A 15,458-nucleotide genomic window follows, 5' to 3' on the forward strand; every position below is an offset into this window, starting at 1 on the left:
ATCCTTTCCTGTAACTACACGATTTCCAGCACTTGCCTCGCCTTGCCAAGTGAGCCATCCTCGATCCTCTGAAAAATACACAACGACAGCGTACAATAATTATCAAAGTTTCTATCGTTGAACATTTGTTTTGTTTCTTTTACGGAAACAAAAATATTTTCATACTCTCTAGATGATACATATTCATCGACTACAACTTGACATTTTTCAAACATACATTTTCACCGAAATAAAATGCCCAAACTATCTCGATTACTTCGAGCTTTGATCTTGCAATCGAGCCTGTGTTTGACAATGAAAATTGGATAAAATGTATCCAGTAGGAACGATCGTTTAACGTCTCTGCGTCGACGGGACATTCTCCCCCAAAAGAGCTCAAAGCAGGAGAACCAGGATTTCGCGCGTGTGGATGGGGATATTATTTAATTACAGCGCGGCGCGAACACTTTCCCGGCGTTGCGGTTTCACAATAAGAATTTTCATTTCTCGTTTGTTAGAATCTGAACAGATGGTGAAATATTAAAGAGAACACGTGACCCAGAACCCACAACCCGCAATAACACCTAACTATTTCTTCACGGAAATCTAATTTCTCTAATAATTATTATTTTAATAATAAGACTTCTTGTAGTAATTGTAGCATCAAAGGGTAACAAGATAAATACTCTTGTAATCGAGAATCAACGACGACAAGGGTATCTAAGATGAGTACATAAGAGATATATTTATAGAATAACACCTGGAAAATTGTACACGTTTGTTGATAATAGCAAACGCTGAATATCTTCGATGTATTCGACGCTAGCCGATAAACCCAAAATATAATTTTTTTAGATGGAAAACTAAGGAAATGTTTACCGCGGAAAGAAATTGGCGAGCTCAAGGAGGAGAGGAGGAACGCGCAAGAAAAAGTAGAGAACCGTCCCAAGGCTGGGGTCGGGGTTATTAAAACGTTTTGAAAATCTCTGGCTAGGATTGAAACAATGCCGGTGCTAGCTGCCGATTGTCACAGGGCTTGCGTAGCTCGTCCCTGGCTCGGATCTCGTTCGCTGGGATTTTGAATCACTCTGCTGTCACGGATCCTGAATGGCAGACGTAGAGGCGACGCCGACGACTCGATGCTACAGGAAGCTCATTAGGCACCGCCCCGGGCATTCTCTGGCCCTTGCCTCCTAGACTTTGTCAATTTTTCTCGCCACCCACCCACCCCGTGTACATACGCAAAGACCGACTGCGCTATGGCTTCCAAGAATTAAGGGAGCCACGGATTCCACCTTCTAATTAACGCTCGCCAGACCATGGGGAACCCCGGCAGCTTTAATTGTCGAGTTTTGGATCTATCGTCGTTTTTCGAGAGCTATTTCCAACCATTTCTTTCGAGACATCAAGCGTTGAATTAATATTCATCCGGTGTGAAATACCAAGATAGAGCTAGATATCTATACGCTGGTTCCATCTTCTCTTGTCAGAATCGAAACTAAAGTTGCAATCATTCAAATGATGTATACATTCTTTTGGGACATTCAATTTTGTACGCAATCAAATTTACGTAGACATTTTTACCAACTCGTGTCAATTGTTTCCTGTGCCAAAAGAAACGAGGAATCTCGTGAAAATAAAAGCGTAGCCCCAACATCAAATTTTCTACCAGAATTTGAAACATTTTAAAGGCTATTATTTATAAAAAGAAGAAGAAAAAATACAAAAAAACTTGCAATTCTTTTGTACGTATCATTCTCTAATTTGTGCGAGCGAGAAGAAAACTGCACGTTATAGACAAATATTTCTGACGTAATTATTATATGTAATAATAGCAATGAAACGGCAAGGGTTAAGTAAGGGGTGGAGTTTTCGTAAAGCTGGAATAAAAATGGAGTGAAATTCATAGGAATCGAGGCAGACGTGCCGAAGGAGGTGCGGTTTTCATCGTTCGTCATCCTGGAAACGAGTTTTCCGGAGCGACGCGGTTGCGACCGAGTTCCCAGTCAGGAATTACTATCGCGAGTCTCATAGCAGGATGTTCGTTAGCAGGATTTCTTTTCCCCGCTCTCGGTGGCCAGCTGGCCACTCGAGTCGAGCGCATTCTTCTTATTCGTCCGCTTTCCAAGTCATCGTCGGAATCCTGTTCGTCAAGCGCGATTCATCATTCGTTTCAGAATCGATCGAGGAACGCAAGGTTGCGATCCAATTTCTCCTTTTCCTTTATTCTTACACGGTGCACAGGGCTGTACAACTGTACACAGAGGGTGTTTATGTAAATTCATATTTTCATGGTGGCAAATACTAAATTATCATACCTAACGTACCGATCGATTATACATGGTTAGGAGTTTAGGTCGAGTGCATGGCTCCACCATAAATTTGTATCGCATAACGTATCGATTCGTTCGAGGAAATCGACAGCTGGATAAATAGCAGCGGTTAAGTAAACGGGGAATTTTTCCGATTAGGTTTGCGGTCGTTGGTGTGCGTGTCTTTGTCGCGTAAAACGCGGGCTCGGCTTCCTTCGATATTATCAAGGAGCAAACTGAGAAAATGCCGAGCACATACACGTCGATACCTCTCGCACACCCCTGTTTCCCGTGGCCCGTGGCCCATGCACGTTTATATCGAACTAACGTAAAGCAACGTTCTACAGATGCTTGGATCGAGGGAAACAGGAAACGTTCGCTTGTCAGAAGCAGGTATCGACGTCGAGCAGCACGAGTTGAGTAACCGTACACCCCCACGAGCAATTGAGTGAAAATATTTGTGTTTTTCTTTGGTTCCATAAAATTTATCAAACTGCTTGCATTCCTCGGTCGATCGTGGTCGCCGGATCGCTTATAGTCGACCGGAGAACGAACCTATACACCGATCGTTCCTTCGCGGTTCAGAGAATCGATCCAGCCTAGACAAGTTAATATCTCGTGTAACTGACAGCCACGATAAATTTCGTTTGGTGTCGTTTAACCGGTTCTCCGTTTATCCTCCGTTTTCCTCCTTCGTATGGCTCGCTATCGAAATAATACCTGAACATTGTGTACACACAACGAGTCGGTAATTGCTCCAGACATCGGTGACGCAACTAGTTTTTCCAGGTTACTATTTAACGCTGACAATCGTGGCAAATTTTCATTTCTTTTCTTTGGGTCACAACGTGAATTTATTTCATTCCTCGCTCAGAGATAATCCTTGTCACCCTTTCTTCCAATTTCCCTGGGTCTTTTAAATTTGTTTTTTCTTTGTCACCTCAACCTACCGATTTACTTAAATTCTATAAATGTTTATTTTTTACTTGCGAATTCTCAATGGTGTCGCGAATAAAGATCCTACTCGATTCCTATGAATTTCCAAAGGGATGCTGAATGCATCCCTTTTCTTCGGGTGAATCCATCGGCCGGAATTTTTTCCCTTCTCCCTTATCGTCGGAATCGTTGATCCAACGATCAAAATTGACAGGGACGAAGATATTCGTGGTAAAATTCTGCGTAAAAAAAGTCGTATTAGCGATTTAGCTAATCCCCACTCAACCGTCGCGAACGTTGTTCAAAGTTCGGAACAGTTGGATGAACGAAGGCATAGAAGAAATATAATCCAACGAGGTTTTCAGCGTATCCGAAAGCTTTACGTGTGAAAAACGATCGAAACTAAACCATTTTCGGTAAATGGAAATATTATTACACATTCCTATTATTCTAAATATCATTATATTCACTTGCAAACACGCATTTTCTGATCAAATGTTAAAAGGACGTCACGCATCAGGTGGTACGCATTCGAGTGCATTCAAACATATTTTACTGGGCTAATTCTGGCCAGTTGATTCGCAGCGTCCAATGGTATTTTACTTGGTACTCGAGGATCGGAAATGACTCGATTCAGAAGTTTATCAAGCGGCTCCAGATCTCGACAACAGTGATCCCGCGCATTGGCCAGTTTTTGTCCGACGCGACGATACCGTGACGGTGTTTGTAAACGATAGAGCAACAAAGTTCCCCCGCGTTGCACCGCGTCCACGCCGGTTACCGGAATCGAGTTGGTCGTCCATTTCGCGAGACGCGCACACGGCCGATTAAATGATAAAACGTGTTTATCTACAACAACGATTTCAAGCGTTAGGCGATGCAGTTTCCCTCGCCAGCCTCGCCACATCGGCGGCTTCTTATCACGCCGCTGCGTTCAATGCATAAAGCGTAAAGTTCGTATCTCATGCATACATTCATAGAGCTAGTGGAAAAGCGGCGGGAGTACCGAGACGAAAGTCATAAGTTACGGTGCTCCATTGGTCGGTCGGTCGGTCCTCCTCCAGCCGTTCTCGCCCTCTCTTTTTCGCTGGCAAAGTATCGAAATAACCCGAAAGAAACGACAGGGAACGGTGACTCGAGGCGCGTACGACGAGCCGTGGATTTTCGATACAACGTTCAAAATTCCATTTCCCCGTGGGAATTCATTCGCTAGCCGAGGCTTCGTTGAAAAATTGCCCACTCGCTCTTTTTATCGTACAATCAATCCTTCCTCATCTTCTTTCTCTTCTCCGCTCCTTTTCTTTACTTATTTCTTTCTTTTTTTCTTTTTTTCTTTTCTTCTTTTCTCTTCTTTTCCTCGGTTTCTTCTCATCGGCGTTGTTGTTCTCTCCTACAGCAAACTGCCTGGAACCACGACTTATTGTTTAAAACATAAAATTCTGACTTGTTGCTTTCAGATTGCCACGGCTGGTATCGCGACGCAGTAATCGCAAAAGTGGTTAATTCTCATGGCAGCGCGGAAACTCGCAGCCCTCCTCACCGCGGTTCTGCAACTTTGTTTATGTAAGTGAGTTTGAACGATTATCATGAAAAGCGAAGTTTATCGTAACGACTCGTTTCTACCAACTGCACGTGTCGAAGAAAAATCGAAGAAAAATTACATAGCTTTTCGTTTCATCGATACTTTTAACTATTTCAATCTTTACTCGTGTACGCGCTTTCGACTGAGAACACAGTGATTCTGTGATTTGTACATCAGGGAAATCTCGATGATTCAGCGAAGAAGGTGTCGCGGGTGAAAAACTGGGGAACGATGGCAGGCAAGAAGCGAGAACGTTCGAAAGAGGAAAATTGGAATTTCGTGTTCGCGTTTGCATCCACTTCCGTTGGGCTGACTTTCATGAGAAAATCACAAATGCGCCGCGTATCTCGAGTCCCTACGCGTGCCGCGATGAAAGTTTCGCTTTATTTCTGTTAGTTTTACAGGTGGTTTGGACGAATGCAAGAGTACCGTTTGGTAATGAAAGAAAAACGTAAAACAATAACGGGACACTTTTCGTCAAGCTATTTACGATAAATTGGTTGGAAAGTGTCCATTTTGAAAATTCGTGGTGCACGGCTGTGCAAGCAATTTAACCGTGCATTGCACGCTTGTTCGTCCATATTTCAGTAATATACGCTATTTATCGCCAACGGAAACAATCGAAATTGCGATACCTAAAACAATTAAAAGTGACCGCAATAATCGAATTTAAATGATCAAAATGAAAATTAACCAGCTAGTAAAATAGTAGCAGGTGTATTTATTTATACAATTTTATTCCGTGTTATTAACCGACCATTTCTACTGTGTCTGGGCATTGACCCACTATTTCTACTCCGTCGAGTTCGGAGGTCCGTAGCTCGAAAGAGAGCGCGTGTCGAGAGACAACAAGAAACAAGTCCACTAATCTCTAATTAGACACGACGTAATTACCTTGATTCCCGTTGCAGCCCTCCTCCCCGATCGATTGCCACTCCCCCAGCATAGAAAGTGGTCGAGATCGGAAGAGAACCTCGTTGCACACCTCGATGCTTTCTTCGCGGGGAATTCACCGTCTCGTGGAATAAGTGGTAATCAGTCGGAGCAATGTTACGTAAACTGATTGATTTTCGTCTACCCTCCTCCTCCTCTTCCTCTTCCTGCTCCTCCTCCTGTTCCTCGCAGATTCGTTGATTTCTCCGAAAGCACCCCGGACGTTGGGAGGCTGGGTGAAAAAAGAATTCGCTTTTCAATGAGTCGTTGTTGCACACGGTCGAGTTATTGACAATAACGATTAGCGATGATGGATCGACCATGCGGAAATAGCTTTCGATAGAATGGGCCCGTCACTCATCCGCCAAACGCGCGGGAGGACATTCTTTTAACGAACCCGAACTCTTTCGAACCGGACCGTCCTCGTTCGGTCGGACATTTAGAATGGAAATTCAAGAAACACAGTGCACCGATAAAATTGGAAATTAAATGTAATAAAAGTGTACAAGGAGGTACTGGGGAATCAGGGTCGGTGGGTTCACCACCGAGCCATGCCAAATATCAATGATGATACTAATACTGGCCATCAAACAGCTAAACGCTCTAGCTCCCTCAGATACGAATATTAATATTATTATCAATTATTCTCGTCAACTGTTTCCTCCAGTGTACAACGAGATGCTCGGAAATTTGTAGCCATAGAGAAAAGTGAGGAAAAATGGGCTAGTGGTAAGAAAGCCGAGTCGCCTAGCTATTAAAAGAGCTAAACCAAGGAACCAAGGTGATTATTTCTCGGCTGATTTGATTAATGTCAAAGGTCGAACGAGAATCGTATTAGAGCATTAATTCTGTTGTATTGTTGACGTGTTGATGAGATCCGAGGCGAAAGTAAGAGCGCCAGAGGAAAGGTAGCCTCGGCCAAGAGAATCTTGGCCGAGTATATCCTCGTTGCGGTAGAATGGCGCCGCAACTACCGTACAAGGGCAATACATCGTCGTAGTCTCGGGTGTAGGGGAGTTTGTAGAATCCACTTAAATCCGACGTGATTTAGTTGGCCACGCGGCCCCTGAACTGAATACCGTAGCCCTCCCAGTAACTAACAGAACCTCAGGCTTTTTAGACTGATAGGAACGGTTAAAAAGCTATTCGCCACGCCGAGCCACCGCTACTTAGTTATGCCACTACGTGGATAAATGTACTCTGTTACGACGCTCAGCCCTGCGCGCCGCGTTTTCGTCGCCGCGGCCGTAAACTTACACGTACGAGTATATACCGCTGGATCGCAAGAAACTGGATTTAACGATTTACCCAAGCATGCTTTTAACGCAATATAATTACCAGGCGAAAAGTGAAGACACCAAAGGTGCCGTTGAACGCGTCAACTTTCACGGAAAATTCTTTTCCCAGCGGCAACTCGATCAGGATGGCAAATCTCGTTTTACACGGTTTTCTTCAAACTCCACCATCCAAATGATACGCAGTAGAGTATACGCGGTACAGTATACATATAGGGAGCAATGCACGTTGCACATTAACGTGCAACGATATTTAAGAAGATTATTAGCTGAGAGAAGCATTCTGAATCGTAGCCAGTAGGAAATTTCATTCTAGTCTCTTCTTCGGCTGCAAAGAGACTCCACTTTGGAGAAAGAACAATCATCCGATGGATTCTGAAACAAAAAATTGTACTAGTGGAAAAAAGAATAATCATCCCATAGATTCTCGGCAGAAAACCGATATTCTACATACGATCTAACGATTCCATTTGTTTGCTTGTTCCTATTTTGATTAGAATTCAAATTGTTTAGCGAAAGAGCATCCTAGCAATGGCATCCTGGGGGCCATGAGATGTCGCCATGCGAATAAGAGCATACCGATGACAAAATTCAGCCATGAAAACGTGATTTCGAAGCCTGGATTACGACTACACGACTCGAGAATTTTCCATTTATCGTCTTTCTTGCATGAACGCGTACAAGAATTCGATACGAGAATATGGGTGAATCGGCACCGCCTCTCCTCTCCTCTCCTCTCCTCTTCTCCTTTTGCATTTTTACCTCTGTCTCTTCCATAGTGAATCGATGGAAGGCAGGCTGGAATTCAGCTCCATAGAAAACTTGAATATCTAATCGACAGCGCTGCTTATTCATGCACATGGGGGCAGGAACTCTGCGTGAAATATTGCAGTTACTTTCAAATATACACTAATCACAGAAAAAGCCCGTTGAAATGTAAAGATTTTAGGTGTCTAGCTTCTTTACTTACTAACATTTTCTAACGAATTCTCTTTCAGGTCAAATAACTCCGGAGATACTTCCAGAGTTCCTAGCCCCCTTGGAGAATCACACCGTGGTCCAGGGCCGCGACGTTTTCTTTACCTGCGTCGTTAATCACTTGCAACAATACAAGGTAAACTCAAACATATTTATTCTTTATCGTAGGTAAATTCTTCTGACCAACCAAATATCCAAATAACCAAACGTAACCAGAACTGGTGTTAATATTTAGGAATTACTAGAAACAAGTTCCTTCTCATTTGAACATTTTCTACGCTTGGGAATGTTGGCAAGTACTTGGAATAGAAACATTTGAAACTCTGTTCGCAGGTGGCCTGGATAAAGTCAGATTCCAGAGCAATCTTGGCGATACACACACATTTAGTGGCACACAATCCGAGACTTTCAGTTACTCATAATGGACACAACACGTGGAAGTTGCATGTGTCCAATGTTCAAAAGAACGATTCAGGGGCATACATGTGCCAAGTGAATACGGACCCTATGCGGAGTCAGGTGAGGATTAGTTTATCTGGCAGCGAAAGCAACATCCGATATATGATACTTGATAAGAATAGAGATTTTCCATAAAGAATATACTTGTACGTATATTCTTTATGGAAAATCTGATAGATTGAAAAGAATTTGTTTCCATGTCGTTGCTTCTCATGGTAATATTAAAGTCGTTGTTGTTTCAATGGAAATGGATATCTTTATTTTGCTAAAATAAAGTCAAATTACATCAAGAAACTCACCTATCTCTGCATAAAGATTCCATGGTCGCAGAAGGAGGCCACTGGCACCCAGTTTCTCTCGCTATATTTTCAGAAAGGCTACATGGAAGTGGAGATACCCCCAGATATAATGGATGATGAGTCTGCAATGGTGACCCACGAAGGCGGAAATATAAGACTGAGATGCGTTGCAACAGGCTCACCCAAGCCCACTGTCACTTGGAAACGAGAAGATGGGAAGAATATTATTTTTAGACAAGATGGACAGAAACAATGTAAGCTTTCTTAACTCGTACTCAAAATTATAATACTTATTCAGTTGTGAGAGAACGTGTCAACCTTTATAAAGCGTTCTTGTTCAAATATTTTATGATTAAATCGCAAATTAAATCGTCAATTATATCGTATCTTTAAGGATAGACTTAATACGTAACGTTAGATTTGAGAAAAAACAAGTAGAAAGATTCGATTGCACGCAATGACACACGCTAATTTGTTTAAACAAACTTGGGGGCGCTACTCAGAAAAGGCGGGAAACAAAAGGCGGAAAAACTGAGCTCAAAATTCGAAATTTAGTAGCGCCATCGGTGCCGAAATTCCCAAGCTTGTAGTGAAAATAATTCCCATTCTAGCCGCTAGATGGCGCCACTGAGTAAAGGGTCGGTATTTATTGTTAAATTAAATAAATACTCATCAAAATGATAGATTAACTGATACACCATTGTAGCGTTGTAAGGCAAAGAATCGTAATAATTAGGCATTTATGTATAAAAACAAATTATTTAGTCAAAGGTGGTGGTAGCGTCATCTAGCGGCAATAGTTGCAACTGACGTGACTTTCGCTACAAACAACGACATTTCGCCTCCGATGGCGCCACTGTCTAATGTTCTATACTTTTTCTTAAATTAAATAATTATCCATACAAATGATACATTTGATATGTAAACTTAAATATCGAATCGTATTAATTAGGCATTTATGACAAATAAAAAATAATTTATTAAAAGATTGCGGTAGTTCGATCTAGCGGTGACAGTTTCAACTTTTTGCTACAAGCTTGGCAATTTTGTCACCGAGGGCGCCACTGATACTATTCCCAAAAAATTATCAAATATTCATTAGTTCATCAATCGCCTATAAATTACATGCTTCGTTTATTAAATGTGCATTGCTCTGTTATGTGCAACACTTGAATTAATATAGTAACTAATATATCAAACTCAAGAATTGTTGATAGCTCAAAGTCTCGGTCTCGGGCCAGTCTCTCGCGGCTAAGCGCGCGCTACTCGCCGCTGTGATTGGTCGGTGGTTTACGAAATCAAAAACGAAACACCTTGTAAAAGATGTTATGTATCACTAATTTTACCTGTTTTAGTATACAATTAGTAATATATAAAAGATTAACACTGCAGTCAAGTGCAACAATCATGTATTAGCAATTCATGTCTAATTGTCTGTCGGGGCAATCTTTTATTTTCCAGCTACGAAAACTCACGTGGGTGAAACTCTCGAGTTGACTGGGGTTCTCAGACAGGAGATGGGCACATATCTTTGCATTGCAAGCAACAATGTACCGCCAACAGTCAGCAAACGTTATTCCGTCGATGTCCATTGTACGTATCACTTGTTGCGTAGCTATGGCCGAGTGAGGAACCGTCATCTGATTATATCGAAAGAATTTTCTACACAAAACAGACCACTGGAGAATATTAAATAAGCATTTTCCTATTAGCCAATTGTCGCGTTCACAGGCTGAAAACTACCCTCAAAACCCTTCTTCTCGATCAAATACTCTTTTGTATATCCATTTTATCGTATACCTTTTAACTATATTTTTGGCGATAATCAACGTATCGTTATTCTTCTGTAAGACGTTTTTTAATATTTTCTAAAACTATAAACTGTTTCTACAATTTTTCCATCCGTTTCATCCCCTCAGTTTTTGGTAGGGTTCGAGTCAGGAAATTATAGAGGTGTTTGCAAATATTTCTACAACGATATAACAACAATTTTCAAGTACACGCTTTGTGCTTTGGATCTCATCTGAATACAGCTCAAATCTTGGACCTAATTTCTACGTCGACGTTTCGCGTAACTATGTTTTACAACTTCGGAATGTTTCATTTTCTCGAGAATATCATCGATAAATAACTTGTTCACCCTGCTAGCGAAAATACATTCCCGCACACCGTTACAGATTTGCCACAGCGAGTTATGGTTGGTCGCGAATGATTTGGAATTTAATTCCTTCTAAAGATAACGTGTCCCTTTGATATGTACATTTATCGATACCAAACTTTCTCCCTTATCATTTGCTGCATTAATGTATGGTTTTCTTCTGGCTGTTCTAGGGGTGTATTTCGCATCACGGAGTGGGTGAATTGGAATTTGTTGACAATATTCTTAACGAAGGTAAACATTTCGACATTCTAAAGAATTAATTAGTGACAAGGGAACCGATGAAAAACTTGGGTTTTACTAAAACAATCCAAAGCACAAAGCAAAGGATTCTTCAACAATTGTTGCATCATTGTACAAACATCCTACGACCTTTGTAATCCCTCAAACTGAACATTATACGATAAACTTATGGACTCGTATGTGTCAGACACTTTGAAAATCGTCTTACAGAAGAATGGTAGCAGGTTGACATTGAACATTGGCAAAGCAATTATTTTCAACGTGCTTAAAGTAGGGGTAGTAGGAAGGAATGAAATTTTTGTGCAAATTGGAAGACTGCATTTCTTCCAAGGGTTGCTTTCTCTCCTTAAACGGCTTAAACCGTCAATTGCAAATAACAAACAAAGTCTATACAACTATGTTTAATATTTTCTTTAACGATAAGTAGTAGAATTTGTCCTCTATATCGTCTTCGGAATGAAGTTAACAAGTGTCTTTTTGTTTCAGTTCAACCCGTCATAAAAACGACAAATCAATTGGTGGCTGCTCCACTTGACAGTGACGTTGTTCTGCAGTGTCATGTTGAAGCTTCTCCGCACGCGATGAACACTTGGTACAGAAACACAGGTATAACAAACAGCTCCCTCTCTCGAAAAATCCATTCTTTAAGAGAGAGATCGTTTCCTGATCGAATCTCTCGTTTCTGGTACAGGCGACAAGCTGCTGCCCAACGACAAATATGCAATGTCTGAAAGCGCGATTAACGAGTACTCTTGGCAGATGAACCTCACTGTCTATTCCCTGGAGAAGAAGGACTTTGGAGAATACGTTTGCTCATCCGTGAACGCTCTTGGAAAGGCTGACGGAGTTGTCCGTTTGCAAGGTAAATTATTACACGTCACGAATACATAAATATATATTTATCTTCGTATATGTATAATTCATTCTCTTCTTTTTAATCCAGAGCTGCACCTCTCTGCAAAAACTACTCCCAGCACTGTTGCCAAGAACACAGACTTCAAGCCCAGGAAGAGTCCAGCGGGCAAAGGTAAGAAGAAGAGCAAAAACATCAACGATAGGCGGACGCACGGAGGCGGCTACGACGACTTTGATTCTCCAGGAAACGACGACGACGACCTTGGTACCACGCAAATCATGGCAGGCAGCACCATCCAAGAAGCCCACAGAACGGAAAGACCCCTAGCTTTGCCATCATTGTCGCCTCCTTGGGTCGCCATAAACGCTGCCAGTACTCGTAGCCAGTACTCGTTATCGTTCGTCACTATTCTCTTTTCATTGGTTTTTCTAACAGTGCTATTTCTTCTTTAAAAATACCCCGATAGTCTGAGATGAAATGGTGGGAGCGATTCAACGCGGTGAAAAACTATAGGTCTTCCTTTTATTTTTAATTCGACGAGAACGTACTTTTAGATTCGACGAGATCTAGTCACGGCGGTATGACCAATAAGAGATATTTTCTCTTGAAAAGATTTTGTAAATACGTAAGCGGCGATACACGTCAGCTAGGTCCTAGTAACTGCGTGTAAATCAACGAACGATCGCACGAATCTCTGATTATTTTATTATTAAACGTTTTGCCACAAAAGCAACCGTCAGTCGTGCTTTAGTACCTTGTCGACAACCAGTAACGTCGATATATGTCTCATCGGTACTTGAAGTATCTTTTTCTTTAAATAAGTATCATATACTGTACTATATTCGAGAGCGTGCGATCATTACTTGTTAAGTACTCTTCTAAATGTAAGTAACGGCTTCGTAATGCAACTAGTACCTCGAGTTTTGCATCATGGAGATGCACAAGTGGCTTAAAAGAATACCGACTGACAATTTTCTTTCGCAAAAGTACAATTGTTTGTTTAGAATATATCGATCAGAAAACGATTATTTTATCAAACACGAGTTATATCCTTTGTAAAAATGATTAAAGGAGTAAACTGATGGGTGTAATTAAGCTACCGATTAAGTATATGCATACCAATTATGAATTGACCAAATTAATTTCGATTACTTATTAAAAAACTACGATATCGTAGCCAGTACGCAGAATGGAAGACATGACAATAAGTATCAAGTACTTGAGTTCTTTTCATATATATTATTCGTTTCAAGCAAAAATCAAAACAACTCTAGTTTAATCGTTACAAACTATTTAATTATACTAGTATTCGACGATGATCGACAATGATCGATGATTTTCTATCGAAAATATCACGATGTGTACATACGATACATTTATTTCTCTATATCTAAATTATTACTCGTGGATTGCGTAACTTGTGCCCATTAACCCATTGAACCATAAAATTGATCATTGATAAAGTCAATAAAAAATTTACAAAATAGTATACCGATACATATTTCGTGTATATATATATATCACCGTTACGCACCAAGAATGAATAAACATTAATGGGTTCGTGTACACGAGAGACGAGTCTCAACGAGTTTTTTAAGAGAAAAACTACAGGTCGCTTGATAACATAATTACGTTAAACTGTTAACTGTAAGCAAGCCCACCGAATACCCTTTAATTTTAAGATTACTACGTAAGCATAGCGAATTTATTGGCACTAAGGATAAAATTAAAATACATATACACAGCAACGATACATATGAATCATATAGGACCATGTTTTATGTATGTACATGTATACCTATAAATTACAGAATAACAAGTATATGACGTGTAAATATGAAGTAACGAAGTGAATGTTGACGTTATCGAAGGGACGTTACGGTAAAAAGCAAATTGATATAGCGCACGAATATAATATACGTGTATAATTTAATTGTAATGTTGAACGGGACTACATTTTATACGATTATGGTGTGACAGTAGTCTCAGAATGTAACATATTCAAGCTAAAAAAGACATGTTTAATCACTTGTCGGGTATCTTATCGTAAGGTATGGTTTACGAATAGGTGAATGGAAAGGTTTGCTCGTTCGTTAGACTTCTCGCAACGAAACTCGAGCGTTATTGTATGTATTTATGTTGAGCTGTTAGGCTTTCGGGGATCCGATTGTTCACACGGTACTTGTGAAACTTTGTTATCGTTTACTAAACTTCCTTTAACGATACATAACATTCCAAGAAAGAATCAGATACTTTGATCTTTGGTCTCTCAAGAATTGTTACTAATTAAAAAGCTAATCGTTCATAGAAAACTAGACTCATCCGTCTACAATGTTACACAACGATCTTCAAATACATTTCATAAATTCTGTTCAAACATAGCGAATTCTCTTTCGTACGCTTAACATACATGATAATCAAGATTCCATGTCTTGAATATTAGAATGTCGTATTCACAAACCCCGACAGCTTCAAACATGCCCTAAATTTAAATACAATCTATAAACTTACGCTTTTAAGACTATTATGCTGTGTCCACGGCCGTGTAATAACAAATTCCAAAGCGAATGTTTAAAATGTTATGCACTTAAGCATATAATTTCGAAATTAAACTCACATGTTCTATCCTTTTGCGCTTCTGAGTTTCATAGTTGTTGCTAGTACCTATTGGTTCAATTTTCCTGCATTATAAAATGTAACCGATAATTTCAAGTAAAGTTACGCACAGCAATAATAGTAATCTAATTGTGTCTCTGTCGTTATTCGATACACATATACATATACGTACGAAATATATTTTTGTGTATATTTTATATGTACGTATATATATATGTATGTGTATACATATATATAAAAAAATTGTGAATAACTTGCCTTTGACAGAATAAAACAATAGAGTAACGATTAACATACAATTCAAAAATATTGGAATTAACTATTGAATGAATTGCGGTAGAGAACGAGCATGGTGTTCGGTACTATTAACTTCAGACAATAAACTGTTATTATCGATGTTACCTGATAAACTGTATTTATTGAGCTTCTATACCTTCCGTTTAATTTACGAATAAAGTACTCAAACTGCTTAAAACTTATCTCATAAAGGGAATCAATGTTGAATCAATTATGTTTGTATATAGCACCTCAGGTATCTTTGAAACTATAGGTTTCGCAGAAATAATTGGACAGTACGAGGGGGGTTATCCGGTGACGATAATAGTTCTTTTGCAGGTGGAAGTAATTCGAACATTTTAAAGTCTCCTCCATTTTTTTAAATGGATTGGTACCTTTTTACTTCCGTACCATGATAGAGTATCTTAAAACGAGTTCAACGACCTATTACATAAGGTCATAGAAGGTAGAGAAAGGGGATAATACTTTTGGTTTTGGTAGTAAAATAATAGTAAAAAGTGTGTGCGTGTGTGCGT

At 40.1% G+C, this 15,458-nt stretch overlaps 1 protein-coding gene and 1 long non-coding RNA gene across 3 annotated transcripts; one reads left to right on the forward strand and one right to left on the reverse strand.

The window, feature by feature from the left end:
• Positions 1 to 4,491: 4,491 nt before the first annotated feature.
• LOC128882577 (uncharacterized) lies at positions 4,492 to 8,913 on the reverse strand. Its single transcript, XR_008458469.1, has 6 exons — positions 8,774 to 8,913; positions 8,012 to 8,120; positions 7,492 to 7,911; positions 7,081 to 7,412; positions 5,704 to 5,974; positions 4,492 to 4,631 (listed from the first exon to the last, which is right to left on the reverse strand). It is a non-coding gene; the product is annotated as an uncharacterized LOC128882577 (long non-coding RNA).
• LOC128882576 (lachesin-like) lies at positions 4,625 to 15,383 on the forward strand. Of its 2 annotated transcripts, XM_054134212.1 has the most exons (9): positions 4,625 to 4,790; positions 8,036 to 8,151; positions 8,349 to 8,534; positions 8,847 to 9,027; positions 10,235 to 10,366; positions 11,661 to 11,780; positions 11,866 to 12,036; positions 12,118 to 12,201; positions 12,274 to 15,383. In XM_054134212.1, the coding sequence occupies exons 1-9, from the start codon at positions 4,736 to 4,738 to the stop codon at positions 12,480 to 12,482; spliced, it is 1,254 nt and encodes a 417-aa protein (XP_053990187.1). In that variant the 5' UTR covers positions 4,625 to 4,735; the 3' UTR covers positions 12,483 to 15,383. The 2 variants fall into 2 exon arrangements, with proteins under 2 accessions (XP_053990187.1, XP_053990186.1); XM_054134211.1 differs by having other exon boundaries at positions 12,118 to 15,383.
• Positions 15,384 to 15,458: the final 75 nt, after the last annotated feature.

The sequence above is a fragment of the Hylaeus volcanicus genome, unplaced genomic scaffold (genome assembly GCF_026283585.1).
Source record: "Hylaeus volcanicus isolate JK05 unplaced genomic scaffold, UHH_iyHylVolc1.0_haploid 12102, whole genome shotgun sequence".
NCBI classification, from domain to species: domain Eukaryota; kingdom Metazoa; phylum Arthropoda; class Insecta; order Hymenoptera; family Colletidae; genus Hylaeus; species Hylaeus volcanicus.

Bases quoted from the DNA above. Each gene is read 5' to 3' on its own strand.
- LOC128882576 (XM_054134211.1), top strand. From the start codon at position 4,736: ATGGCAGCGCGGAAACTCGCAGCCCTCCTCACCGCGGTTCTGCAACTT. The intron at 4,791-8,035 runs GTAAGTGAGTTT...ATTCTCTTTCAG, and splicing joins GGTTCTGCAACTTTGTTTAT to GTCAAATAACTCCGGAGATA. The intron at 12,037-12,117 runs GTAAATTATTAC...TTTTTAATCCAG, and splicing joins CGGAGTTGTCCGTTTGCAAG to AGCTGCACCTCTCTGCAAAA.